This window comes from Castor canadensis, chromosome 4 (assembly GCF_047511655.1).
Source record: "Castor canadensis chromosome 4, mCasCan1.hap1v2, whole genome shotgun sequence".
In the NCBI taxonomy this organism is placed as follows: Eukaryota; Metazoa; Chordata; class Mammalia; order Rodentia; family Castoridae; genus Castor; species Castor canadensis.
In genome coordinates this window covers 118693591-118718664 of record NC_133389.1, presented here as the reverse complement: position 1 = coordinate 118718664, position 25074 = coordinate 118693591, and the positions used below count along the sequence as shown (strand labels likewise).

Here is a 25074-nt window from a genome sequence, read left to right as displayed (position 1 = left end):
TTCAAAGTATGGTATTTTCACTGTATTTGTACTACTGAGACTAAAGACTCCCTCTGCTGGCTGTTTTAGTATTTGCAGTTTTTCTGGCAAGATGCTAAGAAAAAGTGAAAAAAAAAAAAAAAAGTTTTCCCCCCTAACATTCAAAAGCTAAGGTGCTTTGAAACATATCTGTATATTTGTATTCTAGTGCTTAGCTATCTAATGCTTTTACCCCATGTGATCCTGTAGAAGAAACAGCTTAAAGCAGCATGAAAGTCGGATTAGCAGAGTGGAAAGAACAGCATCAGGTCGGAGTCCTGAGTTCCTTGAGAGACAGGGTTCCTTGACTGTTGTGCCAGGGAATAGCTGTAGGTTGCTGGACAATGCATACCCTCTCTAGCTTCTGCTTCTTCTTTTGTAAAATGAGAGGAGTTCAACGAATGTTCTGCGAGAACCCTCTCACCTTCAGTACTTTATGATTCTGACAGTATTGATTACACTTCTTTTATGGGAATATGTGCTGTATACTTTTTTGCACTGGCATAAAAATACCAGGAAAAATCAACCACAAGTAAAATTACAAGGTTGGCATAAGTCAGTTGTTTTAGTTCTGTTACAAAATGAGAATGCTAGGATACAGAAAATGAGATGTTTTGTGTCTTAAGTTCATCAAATAATACCCCTAAATGTCCCAGAAAGATCAGACAGCCTATTTTATTGATTGGATGGCACCTTAAAATATAAGAAGTATTGTTTTATGTGCTTCCAACTAAACTATAATAGACCACTGATGGTAAGTTACATCCAAGTGTCAGAGAATATGTGAAAAAATACGCTCTTAAAAATCAATGAGAAAAGATGGCTCCTAAAAGTTCTTCAATTGATGCCAGACGGCTCGATAATTACAAGGAAGTCTGATGCATTTTGGGCTGTTATAAATACTATCATTCTCCACCTCATGGTTCCCCCTTCTGTCCCTCCACCCCTCCCCACCTGTCCTCCTTTCTCACCGGGTGAACTAGTTTTTAACTTTTTCACTTAGAGGTATCAGATGGTTATTCTGGGAATAAATGATTTCTTAAAAATTGACATGAGATACTGGAATAGCATAGTATCCAACATATACATGACCAGTGGTTTTATGCTTTAAATATGAATAAGCATTGCAAAGATGAATTAGTCAGTGTTAGCATCTTAGCAGGAGTTGCATGAGTTTTAAAAACACTAAAGCTTCAGAGAACACTCCTTTGATAAAGTCACTGGGAACATTAGTGTGGGATTTGTGATTTGACCCTCTCTGTTATTCATATTGGCTTTAGAGCCTAAAAAAGTAAGTATGTGTGTGTGTGTGTGTGTGCATGCGTGTGTGTGTGTGTGCGTGTGTGTGTGTGTGTGTGTGTGTGTCTCATTTTAGGATAATTTTTAACTTAGCTTTTAATATTTGCTTTCTTGAATAATGAAGTTGGAGCAGTTTCTTTTGCCTTTTTTCCCCTATTGCATAACAGAACAAACTGAAAGGGTATCCAATTTCTTTCTGTAAATTGAACCCCTACTTGAGTTAGGGTTTTTCTTTCTACCCAATAATGGCCAGGACTCAGGTCAAACCAAGAAAGGCAGAAAAGGTAAAGAATAGAGTGGGAGGGAAACATTGAATGGAGGAGGAGCCTTGAAGGAGACATTCTGTGCCTGCTCTCGCTTGCGGGCTTCTCTTGGTTGGACGCCTGGATGTGGCATGATTCTGCAGTGTCACTGACCCAAGCTGTCAGGTGTGGCAATACTAAATCCCTTTCCGTGCCAACTTTAGGGCATATCTAGTAGGGTAGCATGTCTGCACTGGGCCTCTTCAGCCTGATGCTGTGTGGGAAACTTATTAGTACATCATAAATCTTCATCGTTGCATTTCAAATCCATATCTGGAGCTCCTGCAAGCCCTTCCTGGACCCCAGACATTCAGGTCCTCTTCTGATTCAGTTCATCTCTTAGTCCAGACATGCCTTATAATTTTACTATTGAAATGTAACAACACAGAAGTGAATACTAGGCCAGAGTTTTTACACAGGAGGTGTGGCAAGGATCCGTCATGACCTTACTAATAAGAGGTTTAGAGAAGGGAAGGCATAGCTGGGGTCAGTGGGAACTTGATAGATCTGCCTAAGAAAGCCTTAGCTACCTGCTCCTCTTCCAAAACTGAGAGGAAAAACCAAACCTCAGTCTGGTTAATCTCTCTCAGGGCAGATTTTCTGTTATCTGTACTGAACCCTTTTCTACATGATTGCATCACCACCAGGCTATGGACCCTTTTTCTCCTATCACTTTGTAATCATACTCATGTAAAACTGTCATTTTAAAACTTAATGCTGTCTTGCCAACAGTTTTCCAAAGGTACCCTGTAATTTGGGTGTCTTAAACATGATCCCCTCTTGTGGCGGCCCCCTCAGTAGTTAGCTCCAACAGAAACCAGTACTGAACACTCCCAGATGGAGCCCTTCCCCGCCACCCCCGCACCCCAGGCCTCCTGACAGCTGCTATGCCACACCTGTCCCTCACAACAAAGGCCTGATCTCAGCAAGTTGGGCTGTTTCTGTGCCCTGCAATTTTTTTCTTCCTTTCTTCCTTGAGATAATAATATTTGTCCCACCCAGAAGAAAGATAGTGTTCCTACCTCTTTTTCTAATACGAACGAGCCATGTAATTCACCTTCATTCAGCTCATAAATTTCATGAAAACTAGCTTATGTTTTTCTCTTTGATCCATGTATGCCTTTTCTCCCCTAGCGTTTTCAAACTCCATGAAGTGTCAGTGCTGTGATTTTGGATTCCCAAAGTGTTTTCAAACTCCATGAAGTGTCAGTGCTGTGGTTTTGGATTCCCCAAGTGTTTCATGCAGGGTTATACAGGATGATTTCATTCTTCACTGGAAGAGTGTTTTATATAGTCCACAGTGTGCTCCATGCTGGGAATATCACAAGAAGCAGATACCACTGTGGTCTCTGATGTCATGAAGCATTCTGAGTAAGATAATAGGTAGTGATTACGTAGTACACGTGTGTATACATGGAATGAAGGGCCTGAACTTAAACTAGAAGGGTCATTGAAAATTTCTCTATGAAAATAGTGGTTTATATGAGGGAGGAAAAATAGTACAAGGTAGGAAGACAGTATCTTAGTCAGCAGTAGCAACATGTGCAAAGGCCCTGTGTCAAGAAAGAGCATGGCTTTTTCAAGAAACAGAAAAAGAAAAAAGATTGTGTTTAGAATCAGAAAATAAGGAACAGATTGTAGGGAATGAAGCTGAAAGGAAGAATAAGAATATAGAATGGATCTGCTGATGTCAACCGATTCCTGTAATTCTAACATTGATGAGAGTTATCTGTTCTGAATAACTAAACATACTATTCATGGTCAGGTGAAATGTGTTGAATATCTCCCTTAAAGGAGAGAATTTAAGATTTTTTTCCTCTTAGTTTCTATAAACTCTGTACTGTTTCACTCTCAGTGAGTATTTGACAGCTAGCAAAATAATACAGAATGGCAGTAATAAAGCAAACAACAGGTTTTCTTGAGCTGCTAAGGTTTTGGGGAACAGTCTTTGTTTTAAAAATACAATATTTTAAAAACTGTTAAGAGATTTGGAATAAGTAATAAAGGATATGTTACTTTCCATTCTCTTCAAGGGAACACATTGAATTGTTTGGTTCAGAATATCTAAGAATGTCTCCTCTTATCTTAGGACACCACATTCCTTATTTAGAAGACTGTAAGAATCCAGGGTTATGATGACCTCGTTATGAAAACATTTCACATGATTTAGGTACATTGCTTATCTGTTAAAAATAACCAAGAAATCTTGAAACATTAGAAGATGCTTTATAATCCCTTTTTAGTTGGATGATAAACTTTTTAAAAACTATAGAAATAAATTGTACTTTGGTGTCTTGTTCAGGGAAAAATTCTTATTTTCAATTTTCATTCATATAATTAATACATAATCATGACTAAATGAAATCATGCTTCTGTTTTAAGAATATATACTTTTCATCATGATAAAATTATTTTTAAATATTGTTTTAAATTATTTTAAATTAAGTATCAATTAATATAATTTTGCTTAAAATTATATTTCAGTTTTCTTTAACTAGAAACTGTCACAGAAGATAACCAGAGATAATTATGCTCCAGGTATCTTTTCCCTCTATGTTTGTTCTTTTTTCCCTGTTCTTAGTTTATTCTATGTATTCTTGTTCATTTATTTGTGATTAATCTGTGCTCATATTTCTACTTGTTCAATGACAATCGCTTTCCTCTCCACTGTCCTCTGAAAAAACAAAGGATAATGGGAAAAACCTATGGAGTATTAATTACATTGAGTCATCCAGACCCAACACCCCTGCCTGCTCTGTGGCGCTATCAAATGACCGACTGACAACTCTGAGTTCTGAGTTCTTTTCAAATATTCTAAAACAATCTAGATTCAAAAATGATCCTATTCCTTGGGGTCAACAGGGAGAAGAAGGCTCACTGCTTAGTTTTTGCTGTGTTTTCCTTAGGGATTTCCAAATAATGTTCTTAGAGTGAGAATTTTAGATGATTTTTGTGAAGAAAAATTAAATTTACTTGGGAACAAGGTGATACACATTGCATCAATACATTTAGCAACTTCTCTATTTATTTCTGTTTTAGACATGACCTATGGCTTATATTTTAAATTTTTTGTCTAAGTCTAAGAGGCTAATAGGGGTCTCATACTTTTTCCTGAAAATGATTATTTCTTTTTTTCTCTCTACATTTTAACATTGTTGTGTCTCTTAAAAATAGTTTATTTTTATAATCACTTTCCTCTACTTAACTTTTTGTGGAGGGCAGGCAAGGGATAGGAGTCCATGAATGAATGAAGTGCATAAACACGCCTTGTCAGTCCAAACAAAAGTTTGTTCCACCCACATTGCAGCCTATCCCTGTATGGGCTACTAAATTTTCATGACACATGTTCCTACAGCACTTTTTGAATCTGTAAACCACTCCAAAGGTCAAGGTTGTTCAGTTTGTCAGGAATACAGTGACACAAGGGTTTCCCAACATAGCCAGTGTATACACTGTTGGCTTTCCTTGGGCACTTTGTTTATGTTATAAACAGACCTTATCAGAGCCATGTGTCTTTTGTTAGTCAACTTTGTTCCATAGGAACAAAGTTCATTCCTATTTTTTGGGCCCAGGCAGAATTTCTCCCTGTTGGCCTAAATTTCAAATGATCTTATAGACAAATAGATGTGAATAGTAGTCCTATTATCCCTTTTTAAAAAAATTATAAAGCAAGTGGGAAATTGGGGACCACTGAACTAGAAATGCTTAATACTGCTTGATTAAATGGCATGATTATGTGGACTTCAGATCTTTTCCCCTCTCAGTATATTAGCAGAAACAGGATACTGATATTTTGCTCTAATGATTCTTAAGAGCAGCTCTGCTATTTGGGTTTTTCATGGTCATAAAAGTCTTAACTTCGATTTTATTCATGCTAGTTACATAGCTTTTGTCATGAGTTGAATTTTTTCTTTGCTAAAGGCTAGTGTAGTGATACTTTGGCAAGAGGTGTATTCAAATTTACCAGAGAGTTAAGACAAATTTTCTTTCCTTTTTCATATTTTTAAACAATAAATTAATAGAAATAAAACAAAGTGGCTAACAGTGTTACTCCATTGATGGTGTAAATAGTTTTCCTAGTTACTGAATAGATTTCAGAGATGATGAGAATATTTTATTGTGAAATCTTAATGTAGACATAATTTCACCATTCATTGTTGAGTGTGTATTTTGGACAAACATAAGCATTAAATAGGACTTAACAAACAAGGGCTTAAAAAATAAAGTTAAAATAAAACTATTAAGTTTTTCTCTCAGCATGTATTCTTTTAAAAATGAGTACATGCACCTGTTCCATAAATTTTAAGTTGGTGCAGGTCCTGTTCATGCATGCCTCTCAACTCTTGGCAACTTACTTCTTACACATTTGCAGCAACCTTGTCTGAACAAAAGTAGCATTTCCTGATTGGTTAATTAAATTTCTCATTTTCCAGCCTTACCTCCTGCTCTGTTCTTGTCTTCTTTTCACATCTGCCTTAGACTTCAGCATGTCTCTAGTCTTTTCATTTTCTTAGGTTATCTGAAATGAAAAAACTTGCAAAATAGGAGGTCTGCTTCTGTGACTCCCGGGGTGAGAGTTTCCACTGGCCAACCTCCAGTTCCCCCATCTCCTGGTGTGGAATGTACAGCTATGGCCCATCACTGTTCCCATTGGAGGAGCATACAGAGTCCGAGCCTCTCTTTGTCTCAGGTGTGGGCACACACCAGTGCTTAGCCCAGGCCGTTCTAAGTATAGTAGCATGGATACGGAGAGGAGACACCTATACAGATAGCACCTTACAAATGCATTGTCCTATGAAAGTAGCTACCCAGATGCAAACATGGGAAACACCGAGACTCCAAGCAGATTTTGACATTGTAGTGAACTACATGTTTTAATTAAAAAAAAAAAAAGGAAACTGAAAATCCAGAGACAGTCATCACTGATTTTGGTAATGTACTTTCATGAGCTTTTCTTTCTCATATGACTTCATGTCCACCTAAAGACTTCAAGACTCTGAGCTGCCACATTGAATCAATACTTACCTCAGATTTTTTTATATTGAAAAATTGTATATATTTCTCAATGAGAAGAATTTTAATTACCAGAGTGTGGAAATTTTAAGTAATTATATACTTTATGGGAGAAAATATTTTTAAATTAAATGTTACAAATTTGCATTGAGTACATTCTATGTGTAAAATATTGGTAGACTTTGCAGTGCCTACAAAGTTTATTCACTCCATAGGTCTTTGTTAAGCAAGCTTCACCCAGAAACCTGTGGTATAATCACATAGGGTAAAGAAATATTTTTCTTGAAGGAGCTTACTAGCATCTTTGGAGAGAAAGACATACAAACAAATAATTACAAAGTAAAAGCACATAGACGAAGCACATCACAAAACCTTGGGCATTCAGCCCAAGGAGGTTTCATTGGAACTGGGGCCAAATATAAGTAGGATTTTGTCAAAGAAAGCATGTTGGTGACGGATGGAACACTGATATGCATTCAGGAGAGGATGTGCAACTAAGAAAGAATGATTTGTAAATGTTTGTCATATTTGTCTAGGATCATAGAGTAACCCTATTCCATCTGGAATTAATCCTACACAAGAGAGCTCTACCAGGATGAGCTGATTACCCCTCAAAAGCTCCACTTCCAGATCATCCCAACACTTTGGGATTAGAGTTTAACATATAAATTTTGGAGGGCACAGGCATGCAGTCTGTTGTAGTGTGGCTTATTCCATATGGGCCTCATCTGCCCATGGTGTCTGTCTTTGTGAACATTAACAGTTCCAACCTACATCTCTCCAGACTTAGGGAATGTAGAAAAGGGGGCCTGCTGTTTGGCTACTGAACAGAGATGGGCTCTGACTGACTTTGATTCTAGCTAGTTTCTGTGGTTTAAAACCCTTACACCATGGCAGATTTTCAGATGTCTGGCTTGCACAGTTTCTGAGTGTTTGACAGTCAACCCCAGCAATCTAGTCCAGCTGCTCCAGCACAGCAGCACTGAGCTAACAAAGGAGCTATCAGAATCACAAAGACGGCTGGCAAGAGAGGTGATGGGACTTTAAAAGGAAATCTGAATACTGTCAGAAGAGTGTTAGGCACCTGGTAGCCAAGGCCAACAAGTAAGTTTACACTGTACTACTTAAGAATTTTTAAAAATCCTTATATAATTTCTTGGGATAACATTTTTAAGGTCCATATAATATTCTATTCTGTGAATAGTAGAAATTCTAGCACAAGCACAGCTTGATAAATGTTGGGGAATATTTTAGAAAAACCTCTAATTCTGAGTAATTTAGGGTAACATTGACTGCTCTAACAGTTCACTACTAACATACAGGTTTGTTTGTTAGTAACAGCTAACATAGAAGAAATTCTGCTCCTATCAGAATCCCATGTGGCTTCTCCTAGTTAGGCATCCTACCTGTAGTCATTAGGGAAAAAGCTCATTTTGTCCTATGGCTTTCCATGACTCAGGGTCTATGCAGTCATTTCCATGCAGTGTGGGTGAAAGAGAAGGGGGAGAATTCTGTGGGATAAGCCTTCAAGTGCAACATTCTCTGTGCCTACATCCCACTGCCTAACACCCAATCTCATGGGCACAACTAATTGAAGAGAGTAAAGAAAAGGGGTGTGCTAAATATCCAGCAGTCTTTGCCCAAACTTCCTTACCCAAGATAGAGAGATCCTTTCATGCTGCCTGATTCTGTTCTATTTTACATAAACATATCACCCAGATTGGATTATCTGCAGGATTTAAATAAGGAGTAGAAAATTATAAATACTGATAAAAGTGTAAATAATTTTTCAATAGCCCAGCATGGTGAGAGAATGCTTTTGAATAGTCTTTGAATTGCATTTAGTTCAGATACTGGAGAGGAGAGTGGAAGTTATTCAACAGAGGAATTTTGATTTCATAAATAGTTATGGATAGGTATCATTCAGTCAAAGTATAAGAAAATTAAATGTACAAGGTAGTATATAGGAATTTTATAGTCAGTAAGTTTGCTGACTTATTACAATGGTATTTTAATGAAAAGGCCTCCTAAGGATTGGGAAAATATTTGCAAATCATGTACCTAATAAGAGTTACTATCTAAAACTTATAAAGAATGCTTACAACTTGATAGCAGTTTTTCTATTTGATTAAAAATGGGCAACAGTCCCGAATGAACATTTCTCCATGGAAGACGTGAATGGGCAACAGGTAATCATCAGAGAAATGCTAGTCAAAACCTCCATGAGATATCACCTCACACCCACTAGATAGCTGTTCTCAAAGAGAAAATAATAGATAAGGATACTGAGGATGTGGAGAAAAGTATGCTTTATACTCTGTTGGTGGGAATAGAGATCAGTAGGCATTGTAGAAAATGAGTATAAACTCAAAGGAGATGAAATCACTACTTCTTAAAGACATCTGCACTCCCTTGTTCATTGCAATATTATTAACAATAGCCGTGATTCGGAAACAACCTAAGTATCCCATTGATGAATATAGAATTAAAAAAACCCTGTGATATCAGTATATATTTCATTGCAATGGAATATTATTAAGTCTTTGAAAAGGAAATCTGCCATTTGCTACATGTCTGAATCTGGAGGACATTATAATAAGCGAAATAGCCAGACATAGAAACAAAGATGCTGCATAATCTCCCTTATATGTGGAATCTGAAAAAGTCAAATATACAGAAATAGAGAACAAACAGTAGTTAACAGGGGCAGGAACGGGAAGGAGGGAAATGGGGAGATATAGATCAAAGGACAAAGTCTGTATCTGCAGACTAGCAGTCTGTAGGATGAGCAAGTGTAGGGATCTAATGTACAGCAGGAGGACTATTGTTAGTTATGTTGTACTGTATTTGGGATTTTTGCTAAGCGAGTAGATTTTAGTTGTTCTTGCCATACACAGAATGTGGGTAACCATGGGAGGTAATGGGTATGTTAATACCCTTCGCTACAGTAACTATTTTATTAACCATGCTTATCTCATAACATCATGTTGTATACCTTAAGTATATAATAACATTTACGTAAAAAGAAGCGAACAAGAGTATTTTAGCTTTTTTCTTATTTCTCATTACACAGGTGATTAAAGTGTACAGTGAAGATGAAACCAGCCGGGCTTTGGAGGTGCCCAGTGATATAACTGCCCGAGGCGTTTGCCAACTACTGATTGTGAGGAATCATTATGTTGATGACCACAGCTGGACCCTTTTTGAGCACCTGCCTCACGTAGGTGTAGGTAAGGACGCAGAATCACAGTCTCCCATTGTTTCTCTGTCCCTCGTGGTAGAGATCATATGGCAAAGACTTTCTTATATGCATAAAATAGAGCAAAAGGGAGTTAAGAAGAGTCCTTTCCTTGCCCTGTTCATTTTTTCTCATTGGTATTTAACAAAGAAAGAACCCAAAATGGGGAAAAGGTAGAAATATAAATTTATCACCCCTCTTTCTTTAAGTAATGATGTAAGTGTGAGAATTTTGGAGCAAAAACATGAGCTAAAATTCATAAAAAGACAAATTTCATTACAATCCTTAGTAGCATAATTAAAACTTTTTGTGACATTAATAAGGCAAGATATCATTTGGGCCACTTTTCAAGTTGATTGCAGTGTAGGTGAGAACAAGTATCCACAGTTGCATTTCTCTTTATGGAAATGTACAACTTCATTTTTCTTGAAAAAATAGGTAATTCCTTCATGTTTTTAAGACATAAGACTAACCTTTTAAAAATATTTAATTGAAAATTCATTTATGTACATTAACTTTGGAGAGTTTTTTTAAATGTTCTTTTAATTATTTATAAAGAATTCATTCCTTTATTAGGGCGAAATAGGGCTTGGCAACAATTTTACTCACTACTTTGTTATTTGGAGATACGAATGTGAAAAGTCATGCTTACATATTTGAGTAGATGAGGGAGGAAGGTGTTTGTGTGGCAAAGCATTTAGATTCTTTGTACTCTCCATTAGCTTCATGTGCTAACTGTAAGAGTTTACCACAAACTTGGTGACTTAAAACAACAGACAAGTATTCTCTTAAGCTTCTGGAGGTCAGAAGTCAATTAAAGTTGTCAGCAGGGATGTGCTCCCTCTGGCGGCTCTAGGGGAGAACACCTTTCTCATCTCTTGGTGTTGGTAGTTCCAGCATTGTGTGGATGTGCCTGCATTACTTTAATCTGTCTCTTTGTGGTCAGATGATCTACTCCTTTTCTGCCAATGCTTTCTCCCTCTTTCTTATAACTAACATTTAGGGACCTCCCAGATCATCCAGGGTAATCATCTATTTCAGAGTTTTTTGTTTGTTTTTTGGTTCATAAAAGGTAACATTCACAAATTCTAAGAATTACTGTTGTGGTAATCTTTTGGAGTGATTATTCAGTCTGCCACAAATTGCTTTTCATTCTATGTTAGAAAGCCTTTAGTAATAATCATCAAATCATTTAAAATAACTTATCATTGACAGTTCAATTGCTTCTATTAATTTATTAAAAAAATTATCCTTTTGTTTGACTCTTTAGAGGGTTTGCCCCCCAGAACAACATTCTATAGTAAATTTTGATTTGGATGAGAGGTTTCTCTCATGAAATGGAATTTAAAAAAGAGAATGTTGTAGGGTGAAGTGTTCTTAGGAATATTCATTTAAAAATGATTCTGGAAAGTGGTTTTGCCTCACACCCACTGCATTCCCTGAGTAACTTTAGAAAGTGTTGGTAGCTTTCCCATTTGACAACCACTGTCCTAGGACACTCAGAACCTCAGGGAGAGGACAGTGAAGCCTGTGGACAGCAGCTAGAGTTCACAATTTCCACAGGGATTCAGAAACTGAACCTCTGCCCAGTTGATGTTGACTGAGCTGCAGCAACGCCCTCTGGCCTGACAGCTGAGCGGAGACAGTTACACAGCTCTAAGGAAACCTGAATTCTGAAAGTAGTGCTGTACCAGCCCTGTGACTTCCTGTCTCCCAGGGCAGAAAACTTCAATGTATATTTTCTTCATTTTATGACTCAGAATATCCCAGAAGTATGATGCTAATTCTCAATAGATACTTGCCATATTCCAAACTACTTTACTTATCCTGGCAGGAATATAGCTCTTAATTAGTATAATACATAATTACAGTATTTTATTCTCTTACATTTTTCTTTTGGGGGAACTTTAAAAACATATTTTATTATAATCACTACAACTTATCCCTAACAAATAGCTTTGGAGTTCAGTAATAAAAACTACTCTGTAAATTAAATAGCAACTTTCTCTGAGATTATTACAAATTATTTATATTAAGGAATGAAATACACAAGTCTTTTAATGTGAAAGTCTAAAATGGAACATTGAAAATTAATTTGAACTACATACTAAATTTAAACTTCCAGGCATCAAATAACCATGTGAGTGTATTTCTCAATTACAGTGCTTTCTAGAAACTGCTGAAATAAAACCAAAGATGTGAGAATATGCCTTCTGATTTCATCAACCATGCACTGGACCAAAGCTTGGGAGAAAGGGTTTTAGTTCCATAACTGTCTTGGGTTCCTTTTCCTTTTTTTCTTACTCAGATTATGTAGCTAAACAAAACGGTTTCAAGCATGAATTGTCCCTAAATACTTAATTTGAACTACATACTAAATTTAAACATCCAGGCATCAAATAATAATATGAGTGTATTTCTCCACTATAATGTTTTCTAGAAATTGCTGAAATAAAGTCAAAGCTGTGAAAATATTGTCTCTTGGTTTCTTTAATCATGCACTGTATTGCACTAAACAGCTCCAGTCTTTACATAACAATGTAACAGGAGACTGAGCTGAGGGCTGGAAGTGCTTGGTATTCCTTAGCCTTAAATATGAACAGTGAATCTTTGAAATGTTGTATTGTTGTTGCTTTTGAGCAGGTTATAGATACTCATGCAATATATATAGTCAATCTGATAATATTTTATATTTGCATATTACAATGAATGGAAAAAACTAGAGTGAGTTGTTTTTTTTCACCTCAAATACGATGTGCAGTTACAGAGGTCCTTGGTCAATGAAATGAACCTCCAGTACTCACCTCTGAGACATCCATGAGTGCTTTTGATGTAAAGAACAAAGGACAAACTGCCAAGACTTTGGTGACTGACTAGTTGGCTCTGCTTACTGTTCAGGAGACATTCTTGACCTCTTTTTTGTACAAAATGAGTTTCCCATCCCCTGCTTTTTTGTGTGAGATAGAGTCTTGATAATTTTTGTCCGGGATGGCTTCAAATCACAGTCCTCCTTATATTTGCCTCCTAAGTAGCTGGGATTATAGGCATGATAAAGTATTTTTAAATATGAAAATTATTCAGCTTAATTGTACATAATAGAAATAAAGAGGTCTAGAATTAATATAATTATCCATAATTTCATAGCACTGAAGTAACTTCTTGCATTTCAAAAATTTCTTAAATCAGTCTTCTCTCTCTTCTTCTTTACTTCTCCTGGGTCTCATTCTGTAACTAGGCTGGCCTTGACCTAGAACTCATGATCTTCCTGCCGCAGCCCCTTGAGGTATAGAATTACAAGCATGTGCCCTAATGCCTGGTTTGTCTCTACATTTTAACACAAACTGTATTTGTCTTTACTTGTATAGAGTACCTTCTTTTTTGTGCACTAAAAAGTACATATTGAGTATATTTAGTTTTTTTACCTTTCACTTTATAGATTCTAATAAAGTAGGAACTCCTGCCTCCCCAGGCTGCTTTCCCTAAACAGTTTAGCAAATATTTATAGATAAATTATGTCAATTTTCATACAATTTATAGATCCTAGGTTTTTGGTACTAAATGTACCAAAAACCTTGCATTATGGTAGAGTGAGAAGGACAAGAAACAAATGACTAATATTTGTATTCCTTAGGTGGTGATAAGCTCTAGAAAAGGAAGAAGTGGGAAGAGGGACAGCAAGGGCTGGAGGTGAATGGGAGGTGGACTCTAAATAGAGGCATTGGGAAAGCCTCCCTGACAGAGTGATGCTTGAACAGGGAGACCCAAAGCACATAGCAGGCAGGCCTGGCAGCTAAGTGGGAGGCAGTGGGTGCTTTCATCTGAATGGAAGGAACAGCAAGTGGGAGGCCCAGATGCTGCAATGTGCTTGTGTGCAGGAAACAGCCCAGAGGCCAGTGCACCTAGAATGGAGTCAGTAAGGCAAAAATAATGGGGAGAGTGTCACAAATCTACCACAGGATCAGATCCTGTAGGGCCTCATAGACCATGGAGTGGGCCTGGCTTTTACACTGGGGCAGAGAAAAGCAATGGGAGGCCTTTGAGTTAGAGATTTGCTTTTAAAGTAAATTGTGATTTACTTTTAAGTGTATACTACTAAAGGAGCAAGAATCGAAGCTTTGACCTTTGAAGGCTATGCACATTGCTTTGCTTTTACATCACACTACCTGTGACTCCCTGAAATGGTCCTTATCTACTCTATTTCTGCTAGGTATACAAGTCCCAATGAACCCTCTTCACCTCCAGATTGCATATTTCTGAAGTTTAGTGTTTGTGAGATCCTGGGGTCCTATAGTTGAGAACATTTTCACTCATAGGAAACATGAGCGTTGAGGGTTTTCTGCACTTTAGCTCACGTTAGTGACCAAGATAAGCTTAGGAAAGTTCCAGACACATTCCTTGTTAATAGATATGCTGCCGTTGTTTCTTCTGATCCATCAAACCACACCACAAAGTACTAAAGTCAGAAGGGGAACACTTGACATTCAGAACGTGGTGGGTTCATGAGACCTTCAGTCTATTTTCAGAGTGACATTTTCTGTGGCAAAGGAAACTTCTATCTTATCAGCATTTTGTAATAGGAATGCACATTTGATAGCTCCTGTTCATGTACATAATAAGGTATGTATTTTAGTATCCATTTTAAATGCAGCAGTACAAAGACTCAGTGATGAAATATCTCATCTAGGGTCAAACATTGCATGGAGAGGTACTGTCAGATTCTGTGTATTTTCTACTTAAGCAGGTTGTTTTCTTCTTACAACAACAGGTCAAGCAAATGTTCTTAGGATCAGTGGTTGGTTTGTCTCTGATTTACTGTACGTCTCTGCCTCTCAGGCATGCTATAATTTAAATTTTGAATCCCCAAGCATATTTTCAGATAAACCTTCCTTACCCAGGTGGTATTGAGGTCCTTATGATCAAACTGAGCCAACCTGGTTCATTTTTTAGCAAAGCCAGATACTTATTTTGCCAGAGCAAGAGGATAATGCTGGAAACTGCCTGTTACTGAATTCGTGTACAAGAGGAACAGTAATACTAAGTTTAGAACTTTGAATACCATCTCCATGCTTCATGTCCTCTACCCCAAATTATTAGTTGTATACTGCTAAGAATTTTAACAGTAAATCATTTAAAAGTAGCTTAATATCCTGATTTTGTGATGATTCTCGGAATTGCATGATTGTGGGTTGTAATGTTATATATGATGATATGCTTCTAGTTTTACGCACAATTTTATAGACATTAAATTTAAAATGTCACTGCGTCAACAAATATTCCCCTTCTTTCAGGATAAATTAAACGGTTTTGTAACTGGTGTGCTTCTCCTTACAGCCACTGGATGTCACTGTCGTTCCCCAAATAGAGCCCTCGCTTTTACACTTTACAGAGGACCTTAGCTTAAACTCCTTTGGAACTTAATGGGATCTGTGTTTGTCTTACTCCCATTTTGATTCCTGATTGAAGCCATGGTACAAAGCATGTGGCAATTAACACAGTGCCTCAAGCACATATGTATAGACTCTTTCAGGGAGAGGAATTCATTGTATTTTAGTATCATTGCTAGGAAATAGCTGAGATTTCCATTGTGAATATTGTTGTGGAGTGGCTTGAATAAGCAAAATGAATGACTGGAGGCTTTTAATGAAACCATGTTTGTGTGTGCAGCCCAATCCACATGATCTTTGAAGACAGAGCAGTCATGGAGCAGGGGGTTGGGGGAGTAGTTCACTGCTGCTTGCTTTGGAGCTGCTTCTGTATTTTCATTTTTTAAACACAAGGGTCATAGTGTTTTTCTTGTTGTTTAGAGCTAATATGTAGTTGTACTTTCTGTGCTGTTTACAACTTAACCAGCTTTTAGAATTTTCACCACCCTTATCACCAGCAGAAAAAAATTGTGACATCCTCAGGACATGCAGGACCCTGATGCTTTCTGTACAGAGAATCATGGGCCCTGCCTTCCTGAACTTGGAGGAGATGTGCTGCCCTGTTGGCACACATAGGCCAGAAATGGAAAATGTTTAACCAGTGAAGAGGGGAAATGCCCATAAGTAAAGATGCCTCCTGATGCTGCTGATTTTTCCTTTGAGGCAGTCCCATCAGCTCAGCTGCCTGAGAGCAGATACCGCCATCTTGCTCTTGAGTATTTTGTTAGCTTGGCAGTTGGTCCTCTGCCTCTAGGGTACCAAGGTTATCCATCTGAATGCAAACCTTACTGTCAGTGCATTTGCTACCCAAGGTTCTTTTGGGGGCTTATAGTACCTTGAGACCTGACTGCTCTTCCCGTGTCTGCATCTGGCTCTCACCCCTCATCCTCACAGTTTCTGCATTAGAGAACTAACTGCCTGCAGGCACTAAGGTCTCTGCTCACTCTCCATGCTCTTGCTTTTAAGATTCTCAGGAATCCTTCTCATGACAGTGCTGGGTATTGAACCCAGGCCTTTGTGCATGCTAGGCAAGTACTGTACCTTCAGCTCTATCTCCAGCCCTTCCTACCCATCCTTAGTGGACTAACTGCTTTGCAGTTATTTTAGCCATTTTTAGAAATACCTATAAAACAAGGTAAGATGAATACCTTCAGCTGTCCAGACTGGCAGCTTACCTAATGCCACAATCTGGAGAGGGCTGAGAGAGAAAAGTTATAGGAGGCACCCCATTCTCAGTGTTGTATGGTAGAGACACCCTTCCTGTATGAAAGCAGACTGCCTCTTCCACATGCCCATCCCCAGGAGCACACACTACTGATCCGAAGCTGCTCCTTGAGATGGGCAGGATACTCACTGGCACCTCCTCTGCTCATGCAAGCTGGGGAAACTGCAGATCCTGAAACAACAGGGAGGCACTGAGAGTGTTAGCAAATTAGGTATAGGGTTGTTCAAAGCAGATGAACTAATTAGAAATGTCAAGCATAATGGTATAGTAGGAGATTATTATAAATTATGGTATATCCATAAGATACAGTGTTTTGGGTCATACAGTTTTTGGTCATGGTTTTTAAGTTCTTCCTTTAAAGATAGATGTGGACAAGTGTAAGATTCTAATGATGACTGAAGAGCAGTGTGTCAACGTATATAGTATTTTGTAAATTTTATGAAATATATACATACATACTTTCATGAAGCCCAGAGAAGACAGTAGGGGAATATACTGAGAGCGTATTCTTTATCAATATGTTTAAAGATGAATTGTAATTATCAGTGCTCTGTAACATTTTCTCTAATGGAAATGTATCATTTTAGTAATTAGCAAAAAGAAGTAAACATAATTTTAAAACAGATTTTTAAAGATATCTTCCTGAAGCCCCAAGTTGGGCCAAATACCCATCTTCTTTGCTGCTTAACCTTTTCCACAGCTGTCTTAATAGTAATCATGTTTTAAAAATGTTAAAGAGCTGAGACTATGTCCTAAGACAACAGGGAAGCTGTTGAAAGACTTTATTTAGCAAGAGAGCAATCACTAATGTCCTTTTTGAGAGCAGACACTTAGTAACCAAGTGTCAAAGAAATTCAAAGGATGACTTACAAAGTATATAGAAGGAAGTGTCTTAGAGCAGAGACCAAAGAAATCACATGCCATGCCTGGATGCAAATTGCCTCTGTCCTTAAAAGATGTGCTTGGGAACTTGCAATTTGAGGAAGCTGTTTATATGCACTTGTGATATTTACCCAGTCAGCTGGAGGTATCTTACATGCAAGCATTTTGTGGGAAAATAAGACTTCCTCTCAATAAAGTTGCCATGGTTAGGAATGAGCTAACACCAAGACTGGATTTGCTGAAGAATGAACTACAAGGCCTTTATAGTCATCAAGCTGAAGTGTCACAATTTTCCTGTTACTGCACTAGGGGAGTTGTATCTGGCAATTGCAATTTTCTGGGGGATCCTGGTGGTATTAAGTAGTATTCTTAGGTTAAAGAACCTTTTAGAAATTGAGCCCTGTATTATTCTTTGCTTCTCCAGTTTTTGTTTTGCTTGGTCAGAGGCAGTTCATTTTTATCTGAAAATAAGATTGACAAAATGTATGTAGTTTCTGCCCAGCACAGAGAAGTACAAGAACCATCTGTCTCTTGGAGTTTCCTGTAACAAAGGTATACAAAGAATTGTTTTCTGGGCGAATTAGAGGTAAAAGCCACTTTTGTTTCTTCTCTTATCAAGTGATGAGAAGAGTAGGGACTCAGGTTTCTATTTGAACCCTACTGCTGTACTTTCAGTAGATTCAGCCAAGAAATCCAGGCAGAAGGTCACAGGTGAGCACTTTCCATTCTTGGAGGATTGAGGGTTTTTAAAAGACTTTGAAGTTAAATCAACAGTTTCAGAAGAAACTTCTTTCTTTCTTCTTTTCTTTTTTCTTTTAAAGAGAAAGTTCCTAAAAATTAAACAGAAAATAGAATTACATATGGCTGTCTTTATTTGGTAATATTCCTTTCTGTTACCATAGACCTTTCTGATACGTTAGAAACAAAAACAAAACTTAAAACAGTATGAAGTTTTCATTTTTGTTTTAAAGAAGCTTTAAAAGCTCCTTTTGAAGATTTTATTTCCTTTTCCACTTTCTTGGTTGCTATTTTGAAATAACTTAATGGCTTTCCTCTCCTATTTTTCTACCTAAATATTTGACATTTGTAGTTCACTTTCCAATGTCTAGAAAATAACTTTAAGGAAGGTTTTTTTTTTTTAAATAGGCTTCATCAATTATTGGTTAGGCAGTTAGGAGTAGGAAATGTGTTTGGGAATGAAATGATTAAAAATGTATCTGTAAATTTTAATAATATGTTTAATAGTGTCTTAGATGGATTTTATGAAAATTTTTAAATAAGGTCTTTAAAATAATAATGATGAATTATGTGAAAATTTCCTGGGGTCCTTTCTCAAATGGTAACTCAAAAAGAGTCTGAGTTAATTCTGGGTTTTGGATATTGCAGCAAAGAGCCCCTGGTTGTAGGATTAATGTTTCTTTTTGATGCTTTAAAAATATAAATTTCTTAGATGGATTTCTTAATTGAATAAAATTTGCTTGCTTGTATAATGGGCTGAAGGCAGCGAGTGAAGGGGAAGTTTTCTTGGAAGCCATCTATCTGGCTTAATATTTTGCTTTTCTTAGCTCTTGGCAATGACAGTTTACTGTTAGATTCAGGCAAAAGGAAGATGGTCTTCCCTTAATGCTTTCCTTTTCCCTTCAAGGTAACCTACCTCAGTGTCTTTCTGGTGAACCTTCTATCTTTTTAGGTCTGTATTGCCAGGTAGAGTAGCACACACTGTAATACTGGTACTAGGAAGGTAAAATAGGAGAATTGAGAGTTTGAGGTCAGCTACAGGGTGAGACCTTTCCTCAAGAAAGCTAAACAAAAGTCTGTATTTAGTTAGCTATCTACATTAAAAATCAAATACTATTTTTTCTCTACAATGTAATTAATTGATAATCAATTATGCCTCCCAGGTGTTATTTAAAAAAATTTTTTTTTCTGGCCGCACTGCGGTTTGAACTCAGGGCCTTGGACTTGCTAGGCAGGTTCTCTACCACTTGAGCCATGCCTCCAGTCCTTTTTACTTTAGTTATATTTCAGATGAGGTCTCATACTTTTTGCTTTGGCTGGTCTTGATCTATGATCCTCCTCCCTAGCCTCCTGTGTAGTTGGGATCACAGGCTTGAACCATCATGCTTGGCTTGTTTTTGTGATGGAGTCTGACTACCTTTTGCTGGGGTTGGCTTCAGATTGAGATTCTCCTGAGTAACTGGGATTACAGGCATGTGCTACCACAACCAGCCCGTTTGTTTTTTTGCAGCCTTAATCCTTCATAAATTAGAATAGGGCATAGTATTCAAGAAAGTATCAAAATTGAGGTGATACAGAAATTTAAAAAGAATATTTAATACAATAAAAATTAAAAAATAAGATTCTATAGTAAGAAAATGTTATCTCCATTACCAGGCTGGTATGAGATAAAACAACTTTTAGCTCTATATGACCCTCTGGCCCTTTATTGCTTTCTCTGTATTTTATCTGAATTATTCACAAGAGAGTATAGAAATCTTCTTAGAAGGAATAGAATGTATGCCTTTTGGTTTCCTATGTACACTCTAGTCTTTTAAATAGCCGTTTTGAAGATACTTTTCTTCTTGATATTAGAAGAATATTTTTCTGATTCCAGTAATTACATTATTTGAACATTCAGTATTATAGTTCTGTGAAATTTTCTTTAAAAATTTATTCCTTATATGGTAAAAAATGCTCAATCCAGGAGAATGGGTGGGACTGGGGCTCATCATGGTGACTGAGATAAGCCAAGCTCAAAAAGCAAATTTCACTTGTTCTTGCTTATTTGTGGATCCTAGATCTAAATGATGATGGTGATGAGGATGATGATAATAATGGGACATGCATGTGGAAGAGGGAGGGTGGGGAAAAGGAAAGGATACTGAGGGATGAAGAGGATCAGAGCACTTTAGACACACACACACATACACACACATCATAGTGAAAACCACCAAACACTGTTTGCAAAAGGGACAGGACAGAAAGGGGAATTGGGAATATAATGGAAGGGGTGAACTTTTTCAAAGTATACTATTCACAGGTATGAATAACCATAATCAAACCCCTTTATATTGTTAATGTATGCTAATTCAGAAATATAAATTAAACTATTTTTAAAAGAACCATCATCTATTAGAAGTATGAATAAAAAATTTTTCCTTATTTTACCTCTCTAGATTGGTATTCTGGCTTATATTTGTATGTAATCAACAAAATGCTTGAGTAGATCCCACTTTCTTTTCTATTCTTGTACTCAGGGCCTTCTGCTTACTAGGCAAACACTTTGCCACTTGAGTGACACCCCCAGTTGTATTCCACTAGTTGGTACCCACACACATTGCACTATTTATTATATTACACATTTGTCATGGCTGTTCAAATGTAGCTTGATTTTTTTTCAATGCTTTTTGCATTTAATTTTTTAACATAGACCAAATGATCCATGTTATTTTCATGACAGGTTAAGGTTGGTATAATTTGAAACCTTGCCATTACTGGCATTTTCCTTACTCTTTAAACAGTATTATTTTCAATTAACAGGCATTTATTGAACACATTTCAAATTAAAAGGAATTGAGACAGTGAAGCATGAAAAGTGGAAGAAAATGAAAGAGTGATATTAGATGACATAGAAAGGGTGAATAGGACATGCATAGACCCAGCAGAGGCAGCAGGAAATGCCCCTTGGACGGGAACTTCCATGTAGTTCCTCAGTGGTGCCCTGAAGGAGAGAGACCATCAACTTGGGCTCAGATGGTAGCTTCCAGTGAACCCAGGCAGGCTGGCAATTCTGAACTTCAGTTTCTATCTGCAAAATGGAGATATAACTTGCTCAGTAGATTATTACATTATTTTTCTCAGGGTGCTACAACAAATTACCACAAACTTGTTGAGCTAAAAAACACAAATGTGTACTTTCACAGTTCTGGAGGTTTCCTTCTGGAGCTCTAGGAGTGTCTGTTCAGCTGCTGGCATTCCATGGCTTGCTGTGGGACCACTGGATTCTCTTCCTCCATGATCACATCACATTTTCCTCTCCTGTTGGTGTCAACTCTCTGTCTTTCTCATCAGAGAATGCTTCTGATTGGATTTAGAGCCTTTCTGGTTACTCTAGGATCTTCTCCCCACTTCAAATCCTCGATTTAATGACATGTGCAGAGAGTTTGCCAGCCACATAAAGTAACATTTACAGGTTGTAGGAATGAGGACCTGATGTCCTTGGGACCATCATTCAACTATTTCAGGTATTAAAAGAAATCAACACCATAGTGAAACAGCCCTCAGTTTGAGGTATGTAGAGTTGTAGCCTCCTTTATTTCTATAACTGGAGTTAATTTCTAAGTCTGAGTCTCCTGCCTTTATAATAATAGGGAATTTAATTTTATTGTTTGCTCTCTGGATTGCTCCTACTCTTGTTGGGGCAAGTAATTCAAGTTCTCTCAGTGAGTCATCTACAGGTTTGAGATGGTCATAGTTGAAGGCTGTGACCCATCTTCACCTTTCCAACACTGTTGGGGCATTTAAGTCTCAAGTGAGGCATTTGTCTGATTTCTAGTCCAACTGTTCTCTTCATGTCCTAGAAATTCTTGCTCCTTTGGAGCCTACTGCCTGAAACTTAAAGCCCCTTAAGATCATGGTTTTCTCTTAGCCCTCCCCCTATTTCCCCTCTGAGGATCTTGACTTTGCAGTGCATCTTCCCATACTGGGATGCTGTGAACTTGACATTGCACTCAGCATGCAGGGATTCTTGGGGATATAAAATTCTAAGGCTATGATTTCAGTAGTTGACTTGTTGTTTCTCATAGTTTTCCTAGCTTGTTAATGGTAACACAATCTTTCCAAGAGTTTAGACCAAGTACTTTGGTGTTTTCCTTGAATGCTCCTTCTTTTTCATTCATACCTAATTTGTTAACAAATTCTGTTGGCTCTGCCTTCAAAATGGATCCAGATTCTGCCTATGTTTTCAACCAAATCATCTGTTACCCTGCTTAAGCCACATAATCTCTCCCCTAGTTAATTGCAGTAGCCTACTAAATGGTATTCATTCTTTCAACAATTTTCAATTCTTACAATTTTCAAATCATTTCTCTACTCAACAGTGAGTTTGATCCAATTAAAATGTCAATTCATGTTATTTCTGTGTTCAATGTACTGTCTCATGTACTAACTCGGTGGAAAAGCCTATGCTTTATTGTGGACTACGGGGCTTTACACTATACCCATATCATCAAGTCTCTTCTGGTACTCTCCCATTTGCTCACTCAGCTTTAGTCACAGTAACCTCCTTGCTGGGCTCCAAATGCACCAGCTATGCTCTCACCTCAAGGGTTTTCTTCTAGTCTGCTGTAAATGTCTACTTGGCTCCTGCCATCTTCTTCTTTGGTCTTCGTTCAAAAGTTAACCTCTCAAAGAGCCCTCCCCTGAAAAGCTGTTGGAAATGGACTCCCTTCTCCTAGGCTCTCAGCATGTTCTCTCTCTTCCTTGCTGCATTTTTTTTCCTGTGGGGTTTATTGCCATCTTTTAAGAATAACATTTTATTTATTGTCTATATCTTCTCATTAAAATCAAAGCTCAGTGTAGTTAGTTATTTCTTACTGTGTTGTCTACAACAAAATTCCCAGCTCCAAGAGGAATGTCTGACAAATGACAGGCCTTCAGTGAATATTTGTTGGATGGATGAATAAAAGAATAAGTTACAACTACAAAACTACATGCGTTTATCTCAGAATAAGTAGAAGTAGACAAGCTTTTTGAGCAGGATTCACATTGGCACAGATGTTTTAGGGGATTTTTTTCTGCTTTCATTGTCCAAGTTGGAGTGGAAGAATAAGAAACAAGAGGTTCGGGGATTAGTCAAGAGACTTTATAAGATGAAGGGCTAAATTGGAGTGGTGACAGTGGGAATGACTGTGGTTTGTGAGACGCACTTGGAGGAAGAACACATGGCAGCTGGGGCTATCAGGAGTAAAGGGTGTTGGAGTGGATGTAAAAAAAATGTGCAAAGGTGAGAGTTTTAATTTTTAATTTCTTTGACAGAGTGCGGTAAAAATGATACTAACAGTAATAGAGATAAATGAATTTAGGAAGAAAAAGCAGTTTGGAATATGAAAAGGAAGATAACTTTATTTTATTGTTCAGGTATTCTTTTAAAGTTATGGTAGAATGCACATAACATAAAATTTGCAAGATTAACAGTTTTAAAATATGCAGTTCAGTGGCATTACGTGTATTAATATTTTTGTGCAAACTATACCAACATTTATTTCTACAATGTTTTAGCTTAACTTACTGAAACTGTATACCAATTCATAGTAACTCTTAGTTCCCCATTTTCCCCAAGTCCACGGCAACCACCATTCTACTTTCTGTGTCTATGAATTTGATCATTGTAAATACCTTATATAAATAGAATTACATAGTATTTTGTGTCTGTCTTATTTCACTTAGCAGAATGTCTTCAAGGTTCATCCATGTTATAGCATATGTCAGACCTTCATTCTTTTTTAAGGTTGCCTATCCACTTTGCATGTTCATCCCTTGATGGGCATTGAATTGAGAAACAATGCCCATTGCAATGCCTTTTGGCTGTTCTGAATACTGTTACTGTGAATATTTTATGTACAAATACCTGTTTGAATCTCTACTTTCACTTCTTTTCGATATATATCCAGAAGTGGCATTGTTGTGCTGTATGATAATTCTGTTTACTGGTTTGAAGAACCACCATATTCACTTTGGTTTTCGACAACTGTGTCTGAGGTGGTGGAGAATATCATAGTTAATACTGTAGCACGTATGAAAACAATCGTAGGTAGAGATCTCACTTCAAGGAAACTGACAGATGTAATGGAACAAAAGAAGAATGAATTCATTTAGAGAGAGAGAAAGGAAAGAGTAAAGTCAATGACTAAGTCTTAGGAAAGAGAGGCAGAGAAGGGAGCCAGTCAGTGAGACAGAAAAGGAGCAATCCAAGTTAGGAACAGAATCCAGAGTGTTGATGTACACTTAGCTCAAACTCATCCATATTCATTGAGCACTCCTCTTTCAAGAACTTCCTTTCAAATGAATAAGCTTCTGTTTTAAGTATAACTTTACTTTCAAGGGTTTGGGGGTAGTAGGTCACAGATCACTTCTGAGTGTTGAATTTCTAAAACACAGATACTTTTCAAAAAGGTCCTAGAAACACTAAAAATGCAGAGAATTTTCATATTTCTTAACTGGCTGCTCCCCATTTTCTCTTTTGCATTGATAATCCTGTGATTCTTTTTCCCCCCAACCTTTTATTGCAGAATAAGATATAGTAACAAAAGTGATGGGGCTAGGTGTAGTGGTTTACACCTATAATTTCATCTCCTTTCAAGGGTAGCCCTGCCAAAAAGTTCCTGAGATCCTAACTCAGCAAACAAACAGGCCATGGTGGAGCATACCTACAGGAGGATCAAAGTCTAAGGCCCGCCCCAGGCAAAAATGGGACACTATTAAAAACAAAAACTAAAGCAAGAAAGGATCGGGGCATGTAGGGTGTGGCTCAAGTGGTAGAGTGCCTGCATAATAAGCACAAGGCCCTGAGTTCAAACCCAAGTGCCACCACCAAAAAAAAGAAAAAAGGAAACAGAAAAAGTGAGCAAACTACATATGGACAGCTAGATGCCTTCTCAGTAATTGTGTGCGCCT

At 37.4% G+C, this 25074-nt stretch overlaps 1 protein-coding gene across 2 annotated transcripts in view; it reads left to right on the top strand.

Annotated features, from left to right (window-relative positions):
- Nucleotides 1–25074, top strand: part of Grb14 (growth factor receptor bound protein 14) — a 107577-nt gene that overhangs the window by 56102 nt on the left and 26401 nt on the right. For both annotated transcript variants that reach the window (XM_074070975.1, XM_074070976.1), the window contains one exon: nucleotides 9706–9862. In XM_074070975.1, the coding sequence (XP_073927076.1) occupies nucleotides 9706–9862 (157 nt within the window). The remainder of the gene's footprint in view (nucleotides 1–9705; nucleotides 9863–25074) is intronic.